This window comes from Podarcis muralis, chromosome 9 (genome assembly GCF_964188315.1).
Source record: "Podarcis muralis chromosome 9, rPodMur119.hap1.1, whole genome shotgun sequence".
NCBI classification, from domain to species: Eukaryota; Metazoa; Chordata; class Lepidosauria; order Squamata; family Lacertidae; genus Podarcis; species Podarcis muralis.
The window spans coordinates 26,060,512-26,083,555 of record NC_135663.1 but is presented as its reverse complement, the minus strand read 5'-3'; the positions used below and the strand labels follow the sequence as shown (position 1 = coordinate 26,083,555).

General features: G+C 39.3%; 1 protein-coding gene across 5 annotated transcripts in view; it reads left to right on the top strand.

Annotated features, from left to right (window-relative positions):
* ZGRF1 (zinc finger GRF-type containing 1) overlaps positions 1 to 15,853 on the top strand; it is a 30,248-nt gene extending 14,395 nt beyond the window's left edge. For 3 of the 5 annotated variants that reach the window (XM_028742979.2, XM_077933929.1, XM_028742980.2), the window contains 15 exons: positions 560 to 738; positions 2,225 to 2,412; positions 3,348 to 3,487; positions 4,784 to 4,930; positions 5,965 to 6,079; positions 6,871 to 7,121; positions 7,887 to 8,046; positions 8,634 to 8,711; positions 10,177 to 10,324; positions 10,596 to 10,723; positions 11,995 to 12,118; positions 12,491 to 12,667; positions 14,085 to 14,219; positions 14,652 to 14,913; positions 15,362 to 15,853. In XM_028742979.2, the coding sequence (XP_028598812.2) occupies positions 560 to 738; positions 2,225 to 2,412; positions 3,348 to 3,487; positions 4,784 to 4,930; positions 5,965 to 6,079; positions 6,871 to 7,121; positions 7,887 to 8,046; positions 8,634 to 8,711; positions 10,177 to 10,324; positions 10,596 to 10,723; positions 11,995 to 12,118; positions 12,491 to 12,667; positions 14,085 to 14,219; positions 14,652 to 14,913; positions 15,362 to 15,516 (2,387 nt within the window). In that variant the 3' untranslated portion in view covers positions 15,517 to 15,853. The other 2 variants (XR_013394158.1, XM_077933930.1) reach the window with 2 other exon arrangements.
* The last annotated feature ends 7,191 nt before the right edge of the window (positions 15,854 to 23,044 follow it).

Sequence of the window (23,044 nt, the reverse complement as noted above, 5' to 3'; positions counted from 1 at the left end):
CAGCACCACCCGCGTCCCGTAAGATAGAACTAGAACCGCTGTAAAACTATTCCCAAGACAGAACTGGTTCAGGAGGATACCATGGTCAATGCAATCAAAAACTGCTGAGAGATTATGTATCAAAAGTCATGGAGAGATCAAATAAGAATAAACTGATAAAGATAATCCATTAGGGTGACCAAGACTGATTCAGCTCTAGAACCAGACAGGAACCAAGATTGAAGTGGGTCAAAATAATCTGCTTCATTCAGGAATACTTGCAACTCTCCTGTCATGACCCTCTCAGTTACCGCACCTTTCCCAAAGCAATAAACTCACTGTTGTTCACAAGATCACATTTCCATTGGTGAAAGGGGAAGAAAAAGGCCTAGATTTTAAAAGTGATTCCATTACCTTTAAAGAGTTGCAGTGAGAAACTGGTGAGATTTCTGGAGGAGCTCAAATTAACAATATTTGACGCACAAAGGAGTTGTATTTACAGTTAATAGGTTTCCCCCACTACACTGAACTTTTTTTAAAAAAACACTAAACTTTTTTATTGTTTCTATTTTGTGTAAAGAACATTTAAACATATTGCTGTTTGAGCTGTCGCAAAAACTACACCGAGCTCTGGAAAAAGTGGATATATCCTTCTATACCTCAGTGAAAAGAGGGCAAGGACAAGAGAATTCAGCCCCTCTCTGCAACCACAAGATGGCGAGTAAACTTGTTATGGTTAAGAAAGAAGGTCCAAATAAGGTAAGTTTCTTGAGTAATCTCAAGTGTACTCTACAGAAATATTACAATACATGCTGAAGGTCATTTCATACATAAGTCCATAGATTTATATATTTTTGTAAAACTGAATGGTTAGAATATCTAAATTGCTACATATAGAATTGTGTTCAATGAATGAGCTTGCATTTTTATCATATATATATCAATATTTTTAAAAATGATTAATTACCATGACTGGGGTTTTTTTTGGACATCATAATAATGAGATGCTGTAGTACCCCACTCCTATGCTAATTTATTTGGATTGAGGTCCCCCTGATTTCAATGCAACGTGTTTCAGAATAAATGGGTTCAGGGCACAACTAGATGTAATAATGGGTTGCATTCCTGGTTTTGTTTATTTAGCTGCTAAGCATATGCTATGTTAGAAGAGTTTGGATTTGATATCCCGCCTTTCACTCCCTTTAAGGAGTCTCAAAGTGGCTAACAATCTCCTTTCCCTTCCTCCCCCACAACAAACACTCTGTGAGGTGATTGGGGCTGAGAGACTTCAGAGAAGTGTGACTGGCCAAGGTCACCCAGCAGCTGCATGTGGAGGAGCGGAGACGCGAACCCTGTTCCCCAGATTACGAGACTACCGCTCTTAACCACTACACCACACTGGCTCTATGTTAGTTTTCAATAGTGTGATTGGTTTTTCCCCAGGGTGTTGTCCAAAAAGTGGGAGGCTATTTCAGGATCTGTTAATCTTGGGAGTGTTCTCAGTCATTGATCAATGCAGCTAGAACTTAACGGGATATAACTTTTCAAGAGTACTCTCCACCCAATGTCAAGCTCTTTTAAGACTCGTTTATGTCAAGACAAATTGGGAATGGGTTTCAAGATGTGAGAACTTTAAAGTGCCTAACTTTGGCTGGATCGTGGATAAGGGATAAAACTGCAGAAAGTTACACTTGACATTGGCAAGTGGGTTAATGATCTCTATTGCTCAAATTCTACGCCTTAAAAAATGATAGGCAAAACGACTAAATGACGAAACAACATAAATTTTACCAGGTACAGGGGAATCCCCACTTGAATGCAATCAGCACATGTTCTCCTACTTGCACACGTGCCAAGAACAGTGCTGAAAAGGGGCAGGGACGGAATGGGAGAATTTCCACTTAAATGTGCCCTGATACAGAACCCCCGAGTAAAGAATATGGTTGGTCAAGGGAGCCATGGACTACCAAAGGTTGAAAACCTCTGCCAAAACTGTAGACACAGAAGTGCTAAACAGAAACAACCCAACAAAGGCAGACAGTTTCAGATCATGGGTGCCACCACAGGGAGTAGCTTTCCTACGGTTACTGATCTTGCTCTTGAGGAACCATGGTTCTATGAAGCTTAGTTTTCCCTAACTTTCACAATCTTTTTCAGAAGTGAAGTTTAATATTTTTAACAAGCTGGTGTAGGGTGGTCAGCCTGTTCCATATAACTTAGGTTTTGGGCTTGCATTTTGTTTTAGGGCCGCCTTTTCTACGCCTGTGATGCTCCTAGAGGTAATCGATGCGATTTTTTTAAGTGGCTAGAGGATGTAAACCCTGGACAGAAGGAAAGTAGGCCTGGTGTTGTACTTCATGACACAAAGAGTATTGGAACCTACCTCAGGAGTCAAAATGTTTCCCTCTATGAAGAATGCCAGCTTCTGATGAGGTATGTTAACTAAACATGAATATTACTGCCTGGCTCAGTAGAAGTTGAGCTACTGGTCTGACATCATACTTCGTTAGAGAAGGGTAATAATCACAAATGTTCTCTGCTACTTCAGACTTGACCTTCACATATTATTTTGGAAAAGTGTCCATATAAAAAAAAGCCCCAATATTACCTGAGAGTATCAGTGCAGGTAGCATGAGACCCAGTAACATCAAGGCAGTGGCACATATTCATAGAGCTACTTTGTTGTTGTTATTTAGTCGTTTAGTCATGTCCAACTCTTCGCGACCAGAGCACGCCAGGCACTCCTGTCTTCCACTGCCTCCCTCAGTTTGGTCAAACTCATGCTGGTAGCTTCGAGAACACTATCCAACCATCTTGTCCTCTGTCGTCCCCTTCTCCTTGTGCCCTCCATCTTTCCCAACACCAGGGTCTTTTCCAGGGAGTCTTCTCTTCTCATGAGGTGGCCAAAGTATTGGAGTCTTAGCTTCAGGATCTGTCCTTCCAGTGAGCACTCAGGGCTGATTTCCTTAAGAATGGCTAGGTTTGATCTTCTTGCAGTCCATGGGATTCTCAAGAGTCTCCTCCAGCACCATAATTCAAAAGCATCAATTCTTCGGTGATCAGCTACTTTACCTCAGCTTTAATATTTGTTATGCATCATGGTGTTCAAGAAATTCTTCCCTGAAACAACTGTATGAAACTGTTTGGATGCTTTTAAATCAACATTTCTTAATATTAATGAAGAGTTTAATAGTTATTTGATCAATATTGCATGTGGTATATGTGGTTGTTCACATAATTCATTTGGGTTTTTTTACTCTGTTGCAGTCTTCTGGTAAATCACCTTGAGTATTTGTGTCAAATCTAAAGGCAGCATAGAAATCATAAGGTCTTATTCAGTATATTTGTCTCTCTCTTTTTTTTAATAGGAAAGCCTTTGATGTTCAAAGGAAACAATTTGGTAAACTGAAGAAATTCAATATTGCGAATGCGAACCTTGATTGTGATTCTAAGAGCAAATTATATCTTAAGCTGAACCAAAAGGAGCATTCATCTGCGTACAGCAAAGGTGGGTGGACTCTTGTCATCTAACTGTAATGGGGCAAAATGTAACTAAAATCACTGATATTACACATAGGAGCCTCAGTTATTTTGAAGTATATTCTCATTAAGGTTTGTCTTTGGAAATACTGCATATGTGTGTATATATGTACATATATCCATTTTCAGGGTGTTGACTTGCATAGAGGAAAAGATTTCCATTTCCATTGTGGCCTGATTTATATAGCTCATACATAGTTTTTTGTTCAAAGGCATTGCACCCTGACCTTTATGCTATACGTTGCTTCTGTCTAGTGAAATGAACTCATTTAGGAAAGTGGTGTCTGAGACTGTATGGGCAGTCCTCTCTCTAGTTCTAGTGACCAAACAAGTATTATATGGTAATATGTCTTGCTAATTAAGTTTGAACAGGGTTGTTTCCTTTTTTAAAAGACACATGATTCTCACGCAGACGGAGGCAGCTTTCAAAGGAATACCATATCAATTTCATGACACAGCCACCTGTGATGAAAGTAATACTAATTAATCTTAGTATAAGAAGTAAGAGGACACATAAGAACACTTAGTACTGACTGTGTCAGGAAAGTGAGATGTGTGAAGACCACTTGTAGCTCCTTGATACTTTGGTTACTAATAGATTTTGTAGCTTCAATCCACAGTTAACACAGCACATCTTCAGTTGCAGCCTTTTTTCTTTTTTTTTGCAGGGGTTGGGGGGGCGCTATTCTAGATATATCAAATAATTGATAAGGCTGTCACTTTGTTAGAATTAATCCTGGTATCCTGGAATTGTCCTTTTGTTTATGCCTTAATTGGTTAAAAAGTGGGTTATTGCTACAAGTGGATAATCTGCATATCAATTCAATTTCATTTTATAAATTAACCTGTGTAGGCAGTTGTCATAACTCCCCACTCCCATTAGTGCAAGATTAAAGTGCCACACATAACAAAAATTAAAACAAACCTTGGGGAAAAGCTCTACAACCTTAAATAAAAATCTTGAGAATACACTAATACTTAATATGAAAATAGATATACTGAACAATCTATGTTTCTATTCAGAAGTAACCCCCATTAGTTCAATAGGATGCATAGGATTGCAGCCAAAATTTACCTGACACTGTTTGTTTATTTAAAGAAGGCGAAGCACACAAGACTCCTCTGGAACAAACAGAACTAGGAAGTAAAAAATAAGATGGGACATAACTTATTCTCTCCGAAAGACTTAGTCCAGATTTGATTTTGTCCATTCAGAAGCTGGTGATTTGATGCAACTGATAAAACTCATTTACTGTGTTGACAGATGATCTTTGGGTTGTTTCCAAGACTTTGACCTTTGAACCCTTGGATACTTTCATTGCAAGCAGTGTTTTCTTCGGACCATCCTCTAGCAATGAATTGGAGTTGGTACCTCTCAAAGGTTACAGTCCCTCAAACTGGCGCTCAAATAGTAAGTTTGTTTTTTAAATCAACATCTTAGTACAGATGATTCAAATTCAAAATACAGCCAATTCTTAATATGCTATGAAACTGAATTATCAATTTCTCAAACTTTTGGTATGCAAAAGGGGAAAAAGCCCAAGAGAAATGATGGCAAGATGAAAGATCTAATAGGCGTGAAGGAAATGCCTAGAACAATTTTTTAATCACCGTAGAGATGTGATGCTACAAGTGAAATAATGTTAATTTGAAAAGCTTATTAAATGGTATTCATATATTTGGCCCTTGAAAGTTGAGTAATGTTTTCATTTATTTAACTAATCCTAAAGTGAGATATCTGGTAGCTTGGGGAGAGGAGGAAAGTAGGGGTGGAGATAGGGTAAGAATGAATTGGGTAGAAACACAACTGATTACCTTTCTTGGAGGATCACAGACATGGCTGAAAGTGTGTGGACAGCATACATAGTGACAGATATAAGAAACAGGGGAACTAAGTACAGTGGTACCTAGGTTTTTGAACATAATCTGTTCCCAAAGATCATTCAACTTCTGAAATGTTCGAAAACCAAGGTACAAAGGGTGGTCAGCAAATTCAGTGGAGAAAATTGAAAATAACTCAGCGGAAGCCATTTGACTTCTGAGGTATATTCGAAAAAGGAAAAATTTATTTAAGTCTTGCAACAGAAATGGCATGAAACAATTTACAGCCTTGTTTTAAAATACAGTAAAAAAGCATACTCTATTTGGAGTTTACATATTATAATTACCTTATCGAATAATTACCTTATCGAAATAGAATAGCTTACATTGGTGTGAATGGGAGCTTTTTCTAGTACAATAGTAGGTACAGGGAGTTGAATTTATATTGAGATCACAGTGGTGGTCAAAGGGTTGAATCCCCATTCCCTTTCTCCAGCCAGGGCCCTTAATCCAGATTAGTTCCCTACGTCTGCTATTTACTTTTTTGGGGGAGGGGCAAACAGTCATGCAAGTGTTAATTTTCTGTAGTTACTCTTCTTCCTTGTAACATTTCTTCTTCTTCAGTGATTGTTCATGCTTTGCTAGTTTGCAATGCTAGCACTGAGCTTACAACTTTGAGAAATATAGAGGAAAACATCCGTTCAGGCACTTTACCAATAATGGAGCATCTGCTAACAAAGTAGGTAGTTTTACTATCTATATTTCAGTTCAGTTTTATAAACTGTAGATTGTACCATCTTTTGAAATAGGTGGGAAAGGATAATTTTTTATGCTGCATAGAATGAACACTGCAAACTAATTTCTCTTTGGAAATATACAAGATAAGACTGTGCAGATACTATTAACAGCATATATTTGCACTCACTGTGTTCTGGCAATTTTCTGAAAACTAAGAAAACTTTCAAAAACCAAAGTGAAATGTATTTGTTTTAGTAAAATTACTTTAAGCACCTGTAGGCGAATTGTCATAGCTGCAAGATTCTGTATATTTAAAATCAGACAAAATAGGTGATGATGAAATTGTTTTGGTTAACAATGACTTTTAAGAGGAGCACAATTTCCACTGCTCATGTGTGTGCATGTGTGCACCCCCCCCCCCAAAAAAAAATTGAATTTGAGGTGGGGGGGGGGGACTGAAAAGGTGGCAAACTATTTAGATAAAAAGTAAAACAACTTGAAATGTATGAATGTAGAGTCATAAAGATCGTAATTTATTTTAAAAATGGATGCAGATTCATACATTTAGTGATGTAAATAAATTTCATTTAAAACTATATAGCTTAGTGATATTCAAAGTTAGACACATTGAAATAACTTAAATCTATTGGTATCAGTGGGTCTACTCAGAGTATAACTAATGTTGGACACTGCCTTTTCACTCTCTCCTGATTTAAATCCTTTAATTAACACAGGTGTGATTTAATTATATGACAATTTGCCTCTAAATGTATCCAATATTGTACTTTTTAGGTCTTTTAAAGCTTCTAGTAGCCGAGTCAACAAGCGAAAATTTAAACCACCTGCCTTAAACACAAATACAATAACTACGGGAGCCCTGAGTCCAGAAACTATTATAAATCTGGCAAACAATATGATTCAGACATTTCATCTGAATAAAGATCAGGCTACGGCACTGATTCAGATAGGTGCCATGATGACATTGCAAGGAATTGATACAGAAACTGGGAAACGGCAAGCCCTTCCAATAACGATCATACACGGTAAATTGTTTTATATGAACTTAAATAGCTTGCTTCTACAGTTCTGTCTTTATTTCAAACATTTATTGGACTACCCTCACTTTGCTGGCAACTCCTCATTGCACCACCAAACAAGTGGACAAGTCTGCCTCCAGCAAGGGCCCATGTTCAGCAGCCCATGGAAAGTCCTGAAAGAGGGTGCTGTGGAGAGGAGGAGGGCTTGAGCTGGCCTGGGGTCTACTGTTACTGCTTGATGATATTGGACCCAATTTGGATCTGATGGCTCCATTGCATTGGCTCCAGTGTGGCCCAACGCTTCTCCTACCCCACCCTTCCACCCAGTGTGAGCAGATGGACTGCAAGGACCATGGTGGCCCCATCACCCTGTTAAGTCCTGCCAGTCCTCGGTGGAGATTTAGATTGTAGCACTGTAGCTAAACTACTGCATAAATTTGGGCACTCCAGAATCATTGCTGGCCCCATGGCAGAAAACATTCCATGCTCCTTAAGTTAAGGATGCTCTACTTGCTGTTGTTATTATTTTTATTAATCTCCTTCCACACACGTCTAAAGGTGATATGCAAGTTATAACAAAACTTAGGAGAGAGTTTTGTCTCAACTTGCCACTATCACAGCACACTCAGATGATTTTGTTAGTGAACTTTCAACTGTGGTACCCATAACTCTTTTTGTTTAGTTAGTTACATCTATGCATATGTGGTTAAGAATATTTTATATGTTATTTTGCATTTACTTGGGCTGAATCTCTGATTTCTCTACATACAGGTGTGTTTGGATCTGGAAAAAGTTATTTGCTGGCCATTGTTATCTTATTCTTAGTACAGATCTTTGAAACCGGTGAAGGAACTGATGGCAAAAAGTCGGTGCCATGGAAAGTACTGATCTCTTCTTCCACAAATGTTGCTGTGGACAGGGTACTGCTTTGGTAAGTACATACTGTTCTGCATAGGACATGTTTTGTTTTTCTCTTGCTGCTTCAATAACTTGCTTGCATTGTTAACTCATAAACTCTGCCACCTTCCCTGGATCCTTCAAAGTAGCACAATGTGTCTTCCACTTTCCTTGTTAGGGATGTTGTATAGAAGGCACTTCCAAACTAACTTTCGAAAGCAACCTTTTGTAGAGTTATGAAAAGAATACCACTTTTCACTGTATGAATGGTGTATCCATATTGCCTTGTATTTTTTTAAAGCTACATGCAGATTTTGGGGGTGTACAGGGCGGGGGGAGAAGCCCGGTTGCACCAATGGGAGTCCTTCTACTGGCTCCTCCTAGTGCTTCTGGTTACTCTGTCTTTGCCCCTGAAGCAGTCATTTGGCTTCTCACCAGAATTGCTACCATTGGTAGAGACTTTCTCCGAAAGCATTGGCATTCTCCAAGTTTGCATATGAACATTTCCTGTTTTAAAACTGATTGGTAAAGAATAAAGAATGTGGAAAGATGAAATTAAAATAAAGGTGCTAGAATTCATTATAATAAATGTTAGTTCGTGTCTTTTTCCTTCCCCCACAGCCTCCTAGATCTTGGATTTGAAGAATTTATTAGAGTGGGAAGTATTAGAAAAATTGCTAAGCCAATTCTTCCTCACAGGTAACATGCCTAAAATCTTCAGCCTGTTTGTTGCTATTTAATAGAACATTTTGTGTGACATATCATTTGAAAGTGAATGAAATACCACACACACACTGAAAACTTGAAATAATTAAGTCAAATTCCCCAGCTGTAATTTTGCGTGTGTGAGAGAAACAATGGAAGCGAAGTAAGTTACTCATTTAGAACTTGGGCGCTGTAGTTGGTCTGCCACTTAGCCATAGGCAAGACATTTCCAGGCCAGTATATTGTGTGTTGTTGATAGTAAGTCCCACTCAGTTCCTTGGAGATGTTGGTAAATAAGTATGCATATAGCTCCAACCCTAATCTGACTGAGGCTCGGTTTGCCCTCTTCACGGGACCCCTGTTGAATTGTGTTTTCTACCAGTTGGCTTGTAGCCAAGCAAGGTTTGCGCAGAGACCCCAGTTGTATGACCAGTTCTGCCTCGTGGAACCTATACAAGCAGTGGCCACAATTTGTGTGATCTTTCCAAGGCACCACGAGTATACAAAATCATATTGATTAAGCTATCGGCTTCTCACAGAGCTGCAGGTTTAGTCAATCAACACTTCCATGTAGCCCTGTGCCCTCTTACCGGTGGCCATGTGGTACCATCAGGAATCTGAACCAGACTTATATCTTCCTGACATTTAAAATGGGAGTAGTACTTACTCCATACATTCCCACACATACACTGCATTGATCGTCAGAGCTTCTTCTCCATGTGCTCCCAAGCAGCTCTCTGAAGTAAGGCAGGTAGTGATGAAAGAGAATATATTTTTGGTAATGACACCCCATCTTTGGAATTCTCAACTCAGAGTAGTTCATCTGATGTCTTTCTCCTTTGTCTTTGTACCAGGCAGATAGGTTTTTTTTAAATTTTCCCCAAAGGGCCTTCTTTTTTATCCTGTGTTTTAATCATCTGCCAGTTTTACATCTTGCTGTGCTGTACTGCTGTTTTGTCATCTTGATTTTTTGTTTTAATTACATTGATTGTTTCAGTTTTTATAAGTCATTCTGAAAGCAGCCAATGACAGGGAAATGTATACATATTTAAATAAAAAAGATGTTGCTGGATTGTTATTATTACAGAATATTTGAATGGTCCTTCATATAAAAGAGTCCCTGCAAATACAAAAAAAAAAAATTAAAAAATTCTGGCATAACCAATCCCTGACTTTCTAAATTTTGGGTGCAAAGGAGGTGTTTTTTAGTTTTTGTTTTTTGTAAACATGAGGGCGCATTGAAACATTTGGTCCCTTACTTTTTGTATCATTTGCCAAATAAAGCAAAGTACAGGTTATGCACATGGCATGTTTTGTTACTATCTTAAGGAACCTATTTCTAGATTTAATCACCAAACTACATGGAAAACAGAAGGGTGTCTTTTACATATGTTTCTTTACTATGACTACATTGTTTTCATTCAATATTATTATCTACAATTGAACAATATGTTTCAAGCTTGCATGCTGGCTCAGGATCTGAAAGCGAACAACTGAAAGAATTGCATGCTCTGATGAAGGATGATTTAACCCTAGCAGAAAAGATCTTTGTAAGAAAGACCATTGAACTCCATAAGCTGGGAACCAACAAAGCTCTCCTGCAACAGGTGAAATAAAATTAAGTAGCATAAAATAAGTACGTTCTGTACTAATGTTGTGCAATGATGGTGGAATAAAATCATGGTTGTATGATTCTATGAAACCATAGTGCCATGACCACTCTACCACTGAGCCTTGATTCCCTTCCCCTTGCCACTGTCTCAATCACTTTTGAGATGTGTGAGTAACTTGTTTTAAGCATTAGAACCCACAGCATATGGCTATATGAAAGATACACATGGAAATTTTTCTTTTTGTCCCGTCCCCCCCATAACATAGGTAAGGGTAGTGGGAGCTACCTGTGCTGCCTGCCCATTCTCTTGCATGAAAAATCTTAAATTCCCTATAGTAATTCTGGATGAGTGCAGTCAGATGACAGAACCTGCATCGCTTCTTCCTATTGCAAGGTATTGCCTCTTTTAATATTACAACTAATTGAGGGTTGAATTTCTTATCTTATTCTTGTATGTATTAAAAAGCTTATGATCTTGAGGAAATGATTTAGTCAAAATAGATTGACTAAATGTTCTATGCAGCAGTGTGTAAGGTTTTATGCAGCAATGACTGCAGTCTGCACTAAAAATATCAAATGATGTAACTGGAATAAAGTATGTAGGTCTCTTCTTCACCAGTTTTCTGAATTCCAGTAAGTAGTTTTAAGTGTATGCATGCAGAATTAGGAATGTTGCCATTTTGAATATTTGTTTGTTCAGATGCTTTTGTCATGCGTGGAAAGGAGACCCAGGATAGTGAGGCTGGGAGAGGGCAGTCAGTCCCAGGTGGGATATGCAAAGTGGTTGAAAAGATCTGTTACTGAAATCATAAAGGCAAATAACCAGTCACAGTCCAGGCAAATTTTAGCTGTCCTAAGCCCTGGTATTTTAAAAAAAGCATGTATTTAAGTCTGTTCTGTTGAAATGAATGATACATAGAATGATGCTTAAGAGAGCTTACATTTGGCCGGAACTTGCCTATTTTTCTTTACAACTAATTTGTAATTGGTTTTTAAACAAATACAAGAACCATTAAACACTCACCCAGCAATGCATCTAATGATGTTTGTTCTATCCATTGACTTTAGACATAAGCTTAAACATTCAATGTTCAAACATAATTACTTAACGTAACCCCTCCACTGAGAAGATTGAGTGGCTGATATAGCAAGGTCTTGAATTTGGTCATGTACACAGTTAAAGAAAGAGGTCTACATTTCTTGGAAATTATCTCTTTCCGTTATGCCTTTATTCACCTTCCTGTGTCTGGTGAAACTCAGACATTGCTGTATCCCAGATATTATTTTCCCATGTGTTGAGAGGTATTTCAGAGGTTCTTTCATTGTTGAGCTATAACTAATCATGCTGTGGTCAGAAAGAATCCTAATAGTTCTCTGTGGTGCAAGGTAGAGCCCAAGTCTATGTCTAAAGAGAGTAGGGCCAAGGCAGGACTTGGAGAAAGAGGTTGGCTTGTGATTGCAAGGAAGATGAAAGCTTAATTCCCTGTAGTTGTAGCCACAGACTGCATTCTTAATTATATTATTTCGTTTTAGGGCACTAGGGAATGAACTTCATTTTGTACAATGGTGTAGTTGATGTTAAAACCTAGGACTAAAAGGCAGCACACACATTTTAAAAAGAAAATAAATAATGTGTGATGGTCAAAAGTGGGGTTTTTTTTATAGGTTTGAGTGTGAAAAGCTTATTTTGGTTGGAGATCCTAAGCAACTACCACCCACTATTCAAGGGTCTGAAAGTGCACATAGTAATGGTTTGGAGCAAACCCTCTTCGATCGACTCTGTTTGATGGTATGTCCTGCTATTCATTCTAAAAAAGATACTCCTTCTATGATGCTAACCTTATTATGTGATAGAACTTTGCTTTCTTAACTTAATTTTGAAGACATCCCTCTCTGCTCCATGCACAACGTCCAACCCCATTCTGGGAGCTGTCAGGAGGAAGGTCTATGTGGAAAAGTCATCTTCTGTGCACTGCCTTCTGATGGCATTTCTCTGGCTCAAACTCACAATGTCTGGCTATAGTTGTGACCCAATGGCTCTTACTCATTTTGCTTTCTGAAATGTACCAAAAGATATAACATGATCCTAAAAATATAGGTAGTTTTTAGTACTGGTATGTACAGCCTGACAACAACTTCCTTCCCCACCCCCCTCTCATAGGGACATGAGCCAATATTGCTTAGGACGCAGTATCGTTGTCACCCTGCTATATCTGCCATCACCAATGACCTGTTTTATGAGGGGAGCCTGCTGGACGGCATTTCTGAAGCAGATCGAAGCCCTCTGATTGACTGGTTACCAACACTTTGTTTCTATAACGTCAGTGGCTTAGAGCAGGTACATGATATATTTATGTTTAAACTGTTAAGATTATCTCATGCTTTATTATTGCCAGAGCCGTGTTGGATTATTTGGGACAAGTTGGTTACAAACCAAGGCATCAGTTCTGGATTTGAAACTTGCTTGTTTTTGAAGGTGCAATACAGTGTTTATGTAGCAATAGAAGCAGAGGACAATAACCCCTACTGTTGCTGCTTTTCAGTAGCTGGCATTTGGGGCATAGAGCCTCTGAAACTAAAGCTTCCATAAAGCCATCGTGACTAATATCCATTAATAGACGTCTCCTCTATAAATTTGCCCATAACATCTGCCTGTCCCCTTTGTTCTTTTATTTGCATATGCTACTAAAGCACAGTCCAGCTCCCACTTTCCCAGGGCTTAATTTTCATAGCTTTTCCAATTCCTTATGCAGCCAACTAATCAATATTTTGACCTTGAAATATTTTTACTTGAATTGAGACTTGGATAATGCAATGCTGCTTTAAAATCTTATCCTTCTGTTTTGGGACAGAAGTACACTTTGGTTAAAAATCATATTCAGGATGTTGCTCAATATGTAGGCCACAACTCTTTTTGAGGCTTAAATCCTTCACCCGAAACTACATGGAAGGAAGTCTCAAATATTGCAGTCAAACACAGGACTTCTTTGATCATCAATTGTGATGATCTACATATGACTGAAATGTTGAAGGCTGCTTTTATATGAGTTATTTGGCCATTTAGCAAAGGGGTAAATAACGTTTTTGACCTTGTAGGCAAGATCCATCGGTATGTCTCCCCCCACCCTTCCAAGTGGGCCACTTTGACAGGTGGCCTATGCACCTGTCAATCACCTGGCATCACCATTTTTCCTTTGCAGCATGGCTTGTACTCAAGTTCTGTGGCAAAGAAAGGTCCCAGCAGAGCTTGAAAACAGCATTGTTCAGCTGAATGGCACTGTTTGAAGTCCCCTTTTGGACAGGGATTCGCTACCTTCAGGCACTCCTGACTGGGAGTGCCTAATTGTAGCTGATCCTGAAGTCACCATTGATCAGCTGGTCACAGCTGACTTCCAGCCCCACTTTCCACAGTGATCATCTCCATTTGGGAAAAGGAAGCTTTATCTCTGAAGTAGCTCCCATTCTGGGCAGAGAGCAATATCACTGGAACGACTTACCGATAATTTCAAACGAACACTGTTGAAATGGCTTTGCCTGTTGGGTGGGAGTTTCTTCACACAAGTATACAGCATTCCACATCATTTCAAACCCATGTGTGTTAGAATCGCATTGGAAACTATATCGCAAAGGCTACATGATAATTAGACCGAAATTATTATGAATTAAGTTTTTTTCTTTGTTCCCCCAAGTGGGCCAGATGATATCTCATGGGCTTTCTTACATTACATAATATATGTCTGTTTCTTTTTCTCTAGGTGGAAAAAGACAACAGCTTCCACAATTTGGCAGAATCATTTTTCACTGTCAAATTAATCCAGTCTCTGATTGCCAGTGGAATAGAAGGAAACATGATTGGAGTAATATCCCTCTATAAATCACAAATGAGCAAGGTATATGTTGCACACCAAAACACATTTCAGTAAAATGTTTATCAGTACAGTATTGATGTAAAAATTAACTTTAGTTTTCTGTTTTAATTTTCTGTTTTCCAACAAGCCTTTTCCTTGCTTTCTTATTGAGACCTTCTAACTTTGCTAAGCATCATTACATTCAAAACTAACTGAAGGTTAATTAAAAATTACCCTTCTTTTTACAGACAGATAGCAATTTCTCAATAAGCATAGAAATGGTTATACTTCAGTAGGGTGATAGTCTGTCTCAAGCCAGAAGGAACCTTAATTAATATTTACATTTTGCATGTCTGTTTGTTGTGAGCAAGTTCAAAACTTAATTGTATCAAGTTATTAATAAAAATTTTATTTTAATTTTATTTAATTTGCAAAACAATAAATGTAATTATCTGGATCTGTTTTTGTCTACAGATTTGTAACTTGCTTAATGCTGTACATTCAGATGCTTCCCAAATTAAAGCAGTCCAAGTGTCCACTGTTGATGCCTTCCAGGGAGCAGAGAAAGAAATCATTATATTATCCTGTGTAAGGACAAAACAGGTTGGCTTCATTGATTCAGAAAAGAGAGTGAACGTGGCATTGACCAGAGGGAAGCGACATTTATTAATAGTGGGAAATCAAAACTGTCTAAGCAAGAACAAACTATGGAGATGTATCATTCAGCACTGTGCAGGTAAATCAGCTTACTTTTAAAATATAGGCAGATATAGCTATATTGTTCCCAGAGAATCTAGTGCAATAAAACATAACCTTCTTTGTGTGTCAATACTTGTAAGTTCTTTAATAGGGAAACATTTATTCCTGATGAAAAAAATCAGTGTGGTGTATGTGTAACTATTGTAACTGTTAGGTTGATTCTAAACATGTTTACATTACAAAGTCACACTGATTTAAAAATACTTACAAGTAAATATAGTCCTTAGTTGACTTTTTGGCACCAGCTAAAACATTAGCTTTCAGCTTTAACAGGCATGGCAGGCTGTTGTACAAGAAGCCCAAATCCAAACCTCTCTTGGGTGTGCAGATGCTTTGTAGATTCTTGTATCTAGGCCACTCTGTTTAGTGGGTAAATATTAAAAACTAAGATTGCTTTAATATACAATTATACTGTTTCACTACAGGAAGAAAAAATGGATTACAGCACGTTAGCCAATGTGAGCAGCAATTGAATGACATTATTAAATCTTACGTGGAAAGGAAGAAGGAGGAAGAAGAAATGAACAAGGAAAAGGAAAAGTCTAAAAGAAAATCACTATCACAAAAAACGAGTGATTAACTTTGTGCTGTTTCTATGTAAATTATTTAAAATACCTTGAAAATCACTGTTTAAACTTGTTAATTGTTTTATGTCCCACCAGTACTCTAGTTAGCTTTCCCCAATCTGATGCCTTTCAGATGCTTTGGACTACATCTCCATCAGCCGCATCTGACATTCAAAGCATCAGACACAAGGTTGGGGAAGGCTGGTCTAGTTACATGCATCAAAAGGTACACAAAAGGCTGTGAAAATCATAGATCACTAGAAAGTGAGCTTTTCCTTTGAAAATGTAGTTCTTTTAATTGTTATAATGACATTTTAAGTACTCTGGAATAAAGTCAGGATTTTAAAATTGCTTTTAATTGTGGAATTTTTTTTCAACAGGGAATTAAACTTTTAGATGGATTTGTCATGGGTAGTATCTGAATAGGCTTTGTGTTTTATATAAAATAGTCTTATGGATGAAAGCTTATTGAGAAAATGACAAAAAAAAGATGGTGGCCATTAAAAAAATATTCTGCAGGTTGAGTTTATCACTCAATAAGATAGCTCAGTCAGTAGAGCATGAGACTTTGAATCTCAGGGCTGTGAGTTTGAGCCTCACGTTGGGCAAAAAGATTTCTGCATTGCACAGTGTTGGGCTAGATGTGGTCCCTTCCAACTCCACAATTCTGTGATTAGATTGAATACATACTCTATTGATCATCATGGTGTATTCTACAATATCACACCTAATTTCTGCAGCATATTTCTACTGTGAGGTCATTGGGCTGTTCCACGCTTTTAAGCAGCAGCCTTTTACATTTGCAACCGTTTCATTTCCACCATAGATTCTGACAACTCCTCTTAGGCTGTCTGAGACTAAAACACACTTTCATAGCAACGATTGAAAACCATTTTGAAAAACCATACTTTTCAGTTCATGAAGTTTCTAGCTCTAGCTTTCATTTTCGCTTTGCCTTGCTTTTTGCAAGGCCTCTTATTTTTCTACTTTTCTTGCAAACTTAGAAGATTTTCCTGCAGTGGAGGAGGGAATCCTAGGATGGGTTGCTCCTTCCCCTCTTGCTCCCCTGGGCAGGATTATTCAAATGAAGATTGAGTTGCCCAGTGACAGTGGCAACCCCTCTCCAGTTTCCTTCATGCCTGGCTTCATGGCAGGTTTCATCATGACAAAGTTTCCTCTTTTATGGTCCGGCAATTTATTCTCTTCCCCACCTCATTATCTTGCCTTTGCAGAGCTAGTGGACTTTGCAGGAAAGTGAGGTTCCTGTTGCCATCTGGGATACCTTTTAAGCAGCTTGTGAGCATGAGCTCTCCTGCCTTCCCACTGGGCTGTTCAACCATAGGATTCACAGAGATGCTGGGAAGGGGAGGAAGTTGCAAGGCAGTTTTTAACAAGTGTTGTTAAACTTATTCTTGCATTTCTCACTTCAGTAACACAAGTGTGAAACCTGATCTTTTAAAGATTGTGAAATTAGCACGAGCTGTTCTGATGGGGGACGCAGGTGGCACTGTGGTCCAAACCACAGAGCCTAGGGCTTGCCGATCAGAAGGTCGGCGGTTCAAATTTCTGTGACAGGGTGAGCTCCCGTTGCTCGGTCCCTGCTCCTGCCAACCTAGCAGTTCAAAAGCACGTCAAAGTGCAAGTAGATAAATACCGAATTTTTCGCTCTATAAGACGCACCAGACCACAAGACGCACCTAGTTTTTGGAGGAGGAAAACAAGGGGGAAAGAATTCTGAATCTCAGAAGCCAGAACAGCAAGAGGGATCACTGCACAGTGAAAGCAGCAATCCCTCTTGCTGTTCTGGCTTCTGTGATAGCTGTGCAGCCTGGATTCACTGCATAAGACGCACACACACATTTCCCCTTACTTTTTAGGAGGGAAAAAGTGAGTCTTATAGAGCAAAAAATACGGTAGGTACTGCTCCAGCAGGAAGGTAAACTGCGTTTCCATGCGCTGCTCTGGTTCGCCAAAAGCGGCTTAGTCATGCTGGCCACATGACTCGGAAGCTGTATGCTAGCGCCTTCGGCCAATAAAGCGAGATGAGCGCCACAACCCCAGAGTCGTCTGCGAATGGACTTAACGGTCAGGGGTCCCTTCACCTTTACTGCTCTAATGAAGGGTTACAAACCCCTTACAAATCTTACAAACCCCTACATATCTATTAAGCACTTCCCTGCACAAATGCTTCCTTCCCTTCTAGTTTAGCATGCCAAAGCCAGAAGCATAGAAAGCTGGTGTCTGAATGCAGGTAAGTATGATCAGTAGAGCTGTGTAATCCTAACTACTTATTTGCAAGCAAGTTCCATTTAAACTTCAGAAAAGTTGGACAAATCTATGGGCCACAAGCCCATGGAAAAATTAGAAGGAATATCTTAAATTCTCTGTAAAGTTAACATTTCAAAAAAATAATTAGGTATATAGTTATATATTTCAAAATATTCATATTACTTCACATGTATTATTTGAGTAATCCTAAATGATTCCTGTGTGTTTCTCAGCATAGGGCAAATACCAGGTTCTGGAGGGCAAGGGAAGCAGTTTCCATTGGGAAAATAGCATTGTAGGGAAAGGGTTAAATTCCCCTCTGCTAGCTCTATGGCATCTATTGAAACTGCCCCATCAAGCACAAACTTTTCAAGTTGAATTTTTGAAAAACAGAAAATCCTATTTCCCAGTACACTATGGAAAAGCAAGAGGGTCGCGTAGAAACTTTTTAACTATTTTTTTTTAAAAGAATGTTCTCTGCTTTCTCAGATAGTATTTTATAGAAAATACTAATACAGTTATTTAGCTTGTGGTGATCTCCTAAAACTCTTAAATTTGTTTTTTGTTTTTTAAAGTTAAAAAACATAGATTAAACCTGATGTTTCTCATAAAATAAAGACCGTCCATTAGGTGGTGCCAGCGTTCTCTCTTCGGTCCATACTTTAGTGTTGAGAGAACTACCAAGGGTCATCTAATTTTTAAAAGAAATGAAGAAAGAAAATTTGCGTAATCTCACATGAATTTAAGATAATTATTCAGATGCGCTGCACGTCTGTTGCCAACAGAAGTTGTTCTCAGGAAAACTAAAACTTTATTGCACTCTTAAGACTTTGTAGGCTGTCTGCGTTTCCAGAATGAAAGTAAGCTTCACTATCACATTTTGGTTATTTTTAAAAGGATTTCTTTTAGCCCAAGCTGCTGCTGAGGCCACTAATAAGCGAAGTGTGGAAGAAGAAGGAATAGTCAAGGGATGAATAGCATCTTTTAAATTACTGGTGACACCCCTGTTCCAGCTCCCTAAAATCTCAATCAACAATCCATTAGAACTCAACAGGAGTAAAACTAAATCCTCGTTTAAGTGTATTTATCCGATCTCTTTTCTCTCTTTCAAATGCTAAATCCATTTCAGCATATGCCCCTTCTTTCTCTCGCCTTTCTCTAAAGGCTGGCAGCCTATACTTCTCTTGTAAATATGAAAGATGCTAATCATATGACATATCACGTCTCAGTCGGAGCTTGGAATAAAGCCTTGAGATTTGGGATCATTGCCTCCAGACAACAGCTTCATCAGCCGGAAAGTTGGTTTTTTTTCTCCTTTCCTTCAACTCTCAATCCCTTCTTTGTCTGGGGGAAAATGCAGCCAACTCAAGCTACCCCGGCCATATGGTTCACTCTGTATTTTCTTAGTTGAATTCTGAATTGTTTCTGTGACTTGCTAAGGGCTTTTTTTTTCCTTTTTCTTTTTTTGAAGTGTGTATAAAGACATAGACGCCCTACTTGTATGGAGACGGCTTTTACGAAGGTGCTGCATGATCTTCATGTGTCCATTTCATATAATCTGCCGCTATTTTGCAGAAACTGCTTTCTGCTGCTGAATGCACTTTTCATCTGTACCCAAAACGGCCTTGATAGTAAGTCCCATTCATTGATTTCGAACACTTTCCACGAGTGTTTCATTCCATGTGATGTACTCTGAATGATGGGTGTGTGTGTGTGTGTGTGTGTGTGTGTGTGTGTATGAACCTGTCAGATTTTCTTTTCTCTACCCCCCCCTCCCCAATATCTGTTTGTCTATATCTCCTTCTCCTGCCCCCTCCTTCCCCAAGGGCCCTTTCAACAAATCATTAAATTCTACAGAGGTGGTCAAGCCAGGCCTGCTTTTCATGCATTTGGGAAAAGAAAAGAGTCCTTGAAGTTTAGAAGATGCCCAAGGAAAACTCCTTGAATGACATCAAAAGAATGGGTTTCCATAGCTGTTGAAGCACGAGAGCCATGTAAGCTACACAAAGGCGGGTTGGGGCAGTGGGACTGTCCCGCTGCTCTATCCCAGCACAATTGGGTCACTGAAATAGGGAATTAATTACCATTGGAGAGTGGGCAGCCCATTCACCACTGCCTGAGTTTTATTAAACGCCAATATAAATAACAAAACAACTCTTGTGGCTGCACTATTCCTACACGCCAAAGGAAGGATTAGCTTGGGGATTAACATCTTAAAGTCTATGAGACTTTCTGACTCAAGGCTCGGAGCTGGTAATCGTATTTGTCTCCTGGTTCAGCGATTAGTGCTCTCTCACTCGCACCTTCGCCTGCCTGCCCAATGTCCCTTTTTGCAGGCTTGTCTCTCTGGGCTTCTGGCTGCTTCTCTTCTCACAATCGGCTGTTCTTTTGGCCACATCTATAGAAGAAAGGAAAAGGGAAACTGCGTCTTGGCCGTGCAATCCTCGAGTTTCTGGGAAAGCAGGGTGGGGTGGGGGAGCTTATTGGGGTTCCTGGGGAGGGAAGAGCCTGCTGCCCTTGGAGGAGAAAGCGAGGGAGGGGCTGGAGTTTAAAAATCACTATGTGGAGGGCTGCACCTGCCATGCAAATCGGGAAGCAAACAATCAGAGAGCTACCACATTGTGGCTCTGGCGGGGAGAGGGGTGGGGAGCAGAGAGAATAGTTGCAAGCAAGGGATGCCTCCAAGCTACATGGGTATAGGCATCTCCCAGTGAGACCAGGGAAGGGCGCCCATCTGTCAAGCTGTTTTTTCTGCAAAGAAAGTAAAAGAACATTGCTGTGCCCTCCTCCATAAAAAATAGAGGACATTTATCTGCTGTATGTCCGTGTAACACTTTCCCTATATTTTTTGAGCGTAGTGCCTGGCTTTAGCAAATGGGTATGGAAAAAAATATGTCATTACTAGCTTGAGTTCAGTATGTAAAAGATGTCCTAAGGGATTTTTCACAAATAACCTTTTGGTTCACGCACAGAGGAAGCTTGTTCCACAAATGAGTCAAATTATTTTGCCGAATCCAAAACTGAGCCCTGTCAGGGCTGGTCACATCTGTGCCTGCACTGAAATGAAGAGTGGTATTCAAGTTTTACTCTGAGTAGACCTTTTGAAATGAATGGACCTAGCTTAAATACCACTATAAGCCCTCATTGCTGCAGGGTAATTCAAGGCAGATTCTCATGTTCTGCTTTGCGCCTGGAAACAATCAATAAAAAGCATCTGCACCCTTCTTGAATATCGAAGATCTTTCATAGGCAGGTGTAGATACCAGTATGGGGGCAGACCGTGTGCAAGTCATCCATGCTTCTATGTATTTTAAGAGGAGAAGTGGTGACTTTTTTTTACAGATAGCTGTGGACCAGGGATCTCTTTTTAAAAAATCAGTTCTCAGGCATGGAAAAACAGCACTCAGAATGGGTGAGATCATGAGACTGGAACAGTTGCAGAGGCAAATAACCTCCTTAGTTTTAAGAAACCTGGTACATGTAGTTATATTTGTCTCCCCCCCTATACCAGAGTGGGAATGTACTATCTGATAGTTCCCCACAAAGCCCTGTGAAACAGATTTAAGCCTACCAAGAAACAGACTTGTGAAGGCCACCCAGTAGTAAGTGTCATGCCTGGGCAAGCATTTAAGCCCGGGTTCCTCTTGTCCTACCTAATACTCCTCTGAACTAATTTTCTGTTGGAGTTATCCAGTAGATAAACCTCATTTCTTACTTTTGAGTTAAGTTTATCTCCATTTTGGGAATGGAGAAGAATCCCACCCCCCCCCAAAAAAAATTGTGTTGATGATAATGACACAAGTATTTGTCCCTTGTCAGAATCCTTCCAGCATTCGCCAACTTCAGCCCTCATACTATATATATTGTTTATTTATTGGTTTAAATAGTAAACACTGTTATGTGGGCATCTCAGGGTGGCGTAAAACAAGATCATAAGTTATAGTACAAGTACAATCAAAACAGTTAAATGCAGCAAGATAAACCATCAGGTAGACTGTAAAAATAACCTTAAAATACCATGATGGCTGGCCAGCAAAAGCCATGGTAAGCCAAAAATATTTTCAGTGTAGCTCTGTTGGTTTGTACACTGCCAGAGAGTGTTTGCCACCAGAAGAAAAGACAAGGAAATGGAGGATAAGGCTGCGCTCTACCTTCACTGAATGCTAGTTGCTGGAAGCCACAAGTGTTATACTCAGGCTCTGCTTTCAGGCTTCCCATAGTTGGTTTTCCGTCTTCTCATAGGCATTTAGTTGTGAGAGCAGGATGCTGGACTAAGATGGGCCATTGGCCTGATCCAGCAGGCTCTTTTTATGTTCCTCTGCCTGGTTGATGCCAAATAGACACCTGCAGGTTATGGCACAACCAGGAGGATTTCCATGGGTAATCTCAATTTTCTCAACCTGCTTCCCCCACCTACCTCACAGCAGACTTTGGTAGCTGCTGCTGCTGGAAATGATTGCCCTATTTGCTCTATGGGTGATTTTCCTGCCTTTCTGAGACCAATATGATAGGGAACTACAACCTTGTTTTAATGTATTAATGTAGCTAAAGCCTCATAAATATGTCTGACAGTGGTATTAGTGATAACAATTGCTCTGCTGCATGAAAACTGTCTTCTGCCCAAAGGCAACTGCAAACCACAAGTGGAAAGCACTTTGCACAAACAATAGTGTTTTAATTTCTCATGCCCTGGATATATTAGGATGAGAAAGTTTGCTTTACCCCACAACCATCACACACAAGGGCTTTATAATGCTTTAAATGGATCCATTTATTTCAGAAATGTGCAGCAAGCAAGCTGGGGCTGCCTGCCAAGTGCTTAACTGTTTGATCTGCCTCTGCATTTTCTGTTCTAACTTTCTTCAGAAATGTTCAATTGACTTACTTTTTTATTTTAATGAAATCTTAGAGTCTGGGCTCCTTGCTGGCCTTGGACTCCCTAAAATCCTACCCCTTTTACCTGTCTGTTGGTGTCCTGTCAGAGATTAACAATATGAACAAACTAGTTCCTCACACAAAGCTAGGCTACATAATTTAGTAACTTTTGCAGACTTATTTTCAAGGCTGCTGCAAATGTACATGGCAGTCAATCCCTGTTATGTACAGGCTATGTATATACAATATAGAATGCAAATAAAATATAGCAAATATATATTTTAACAAGCCAATACTAGCAGTGCTTTTTTTAAAGGGGGCACTCATTTTTGTTAAAATGTATGGCACTTACTGTAACAACTTCATGGCACCTATTTTTCTAGAAAAAAGCACTGAATG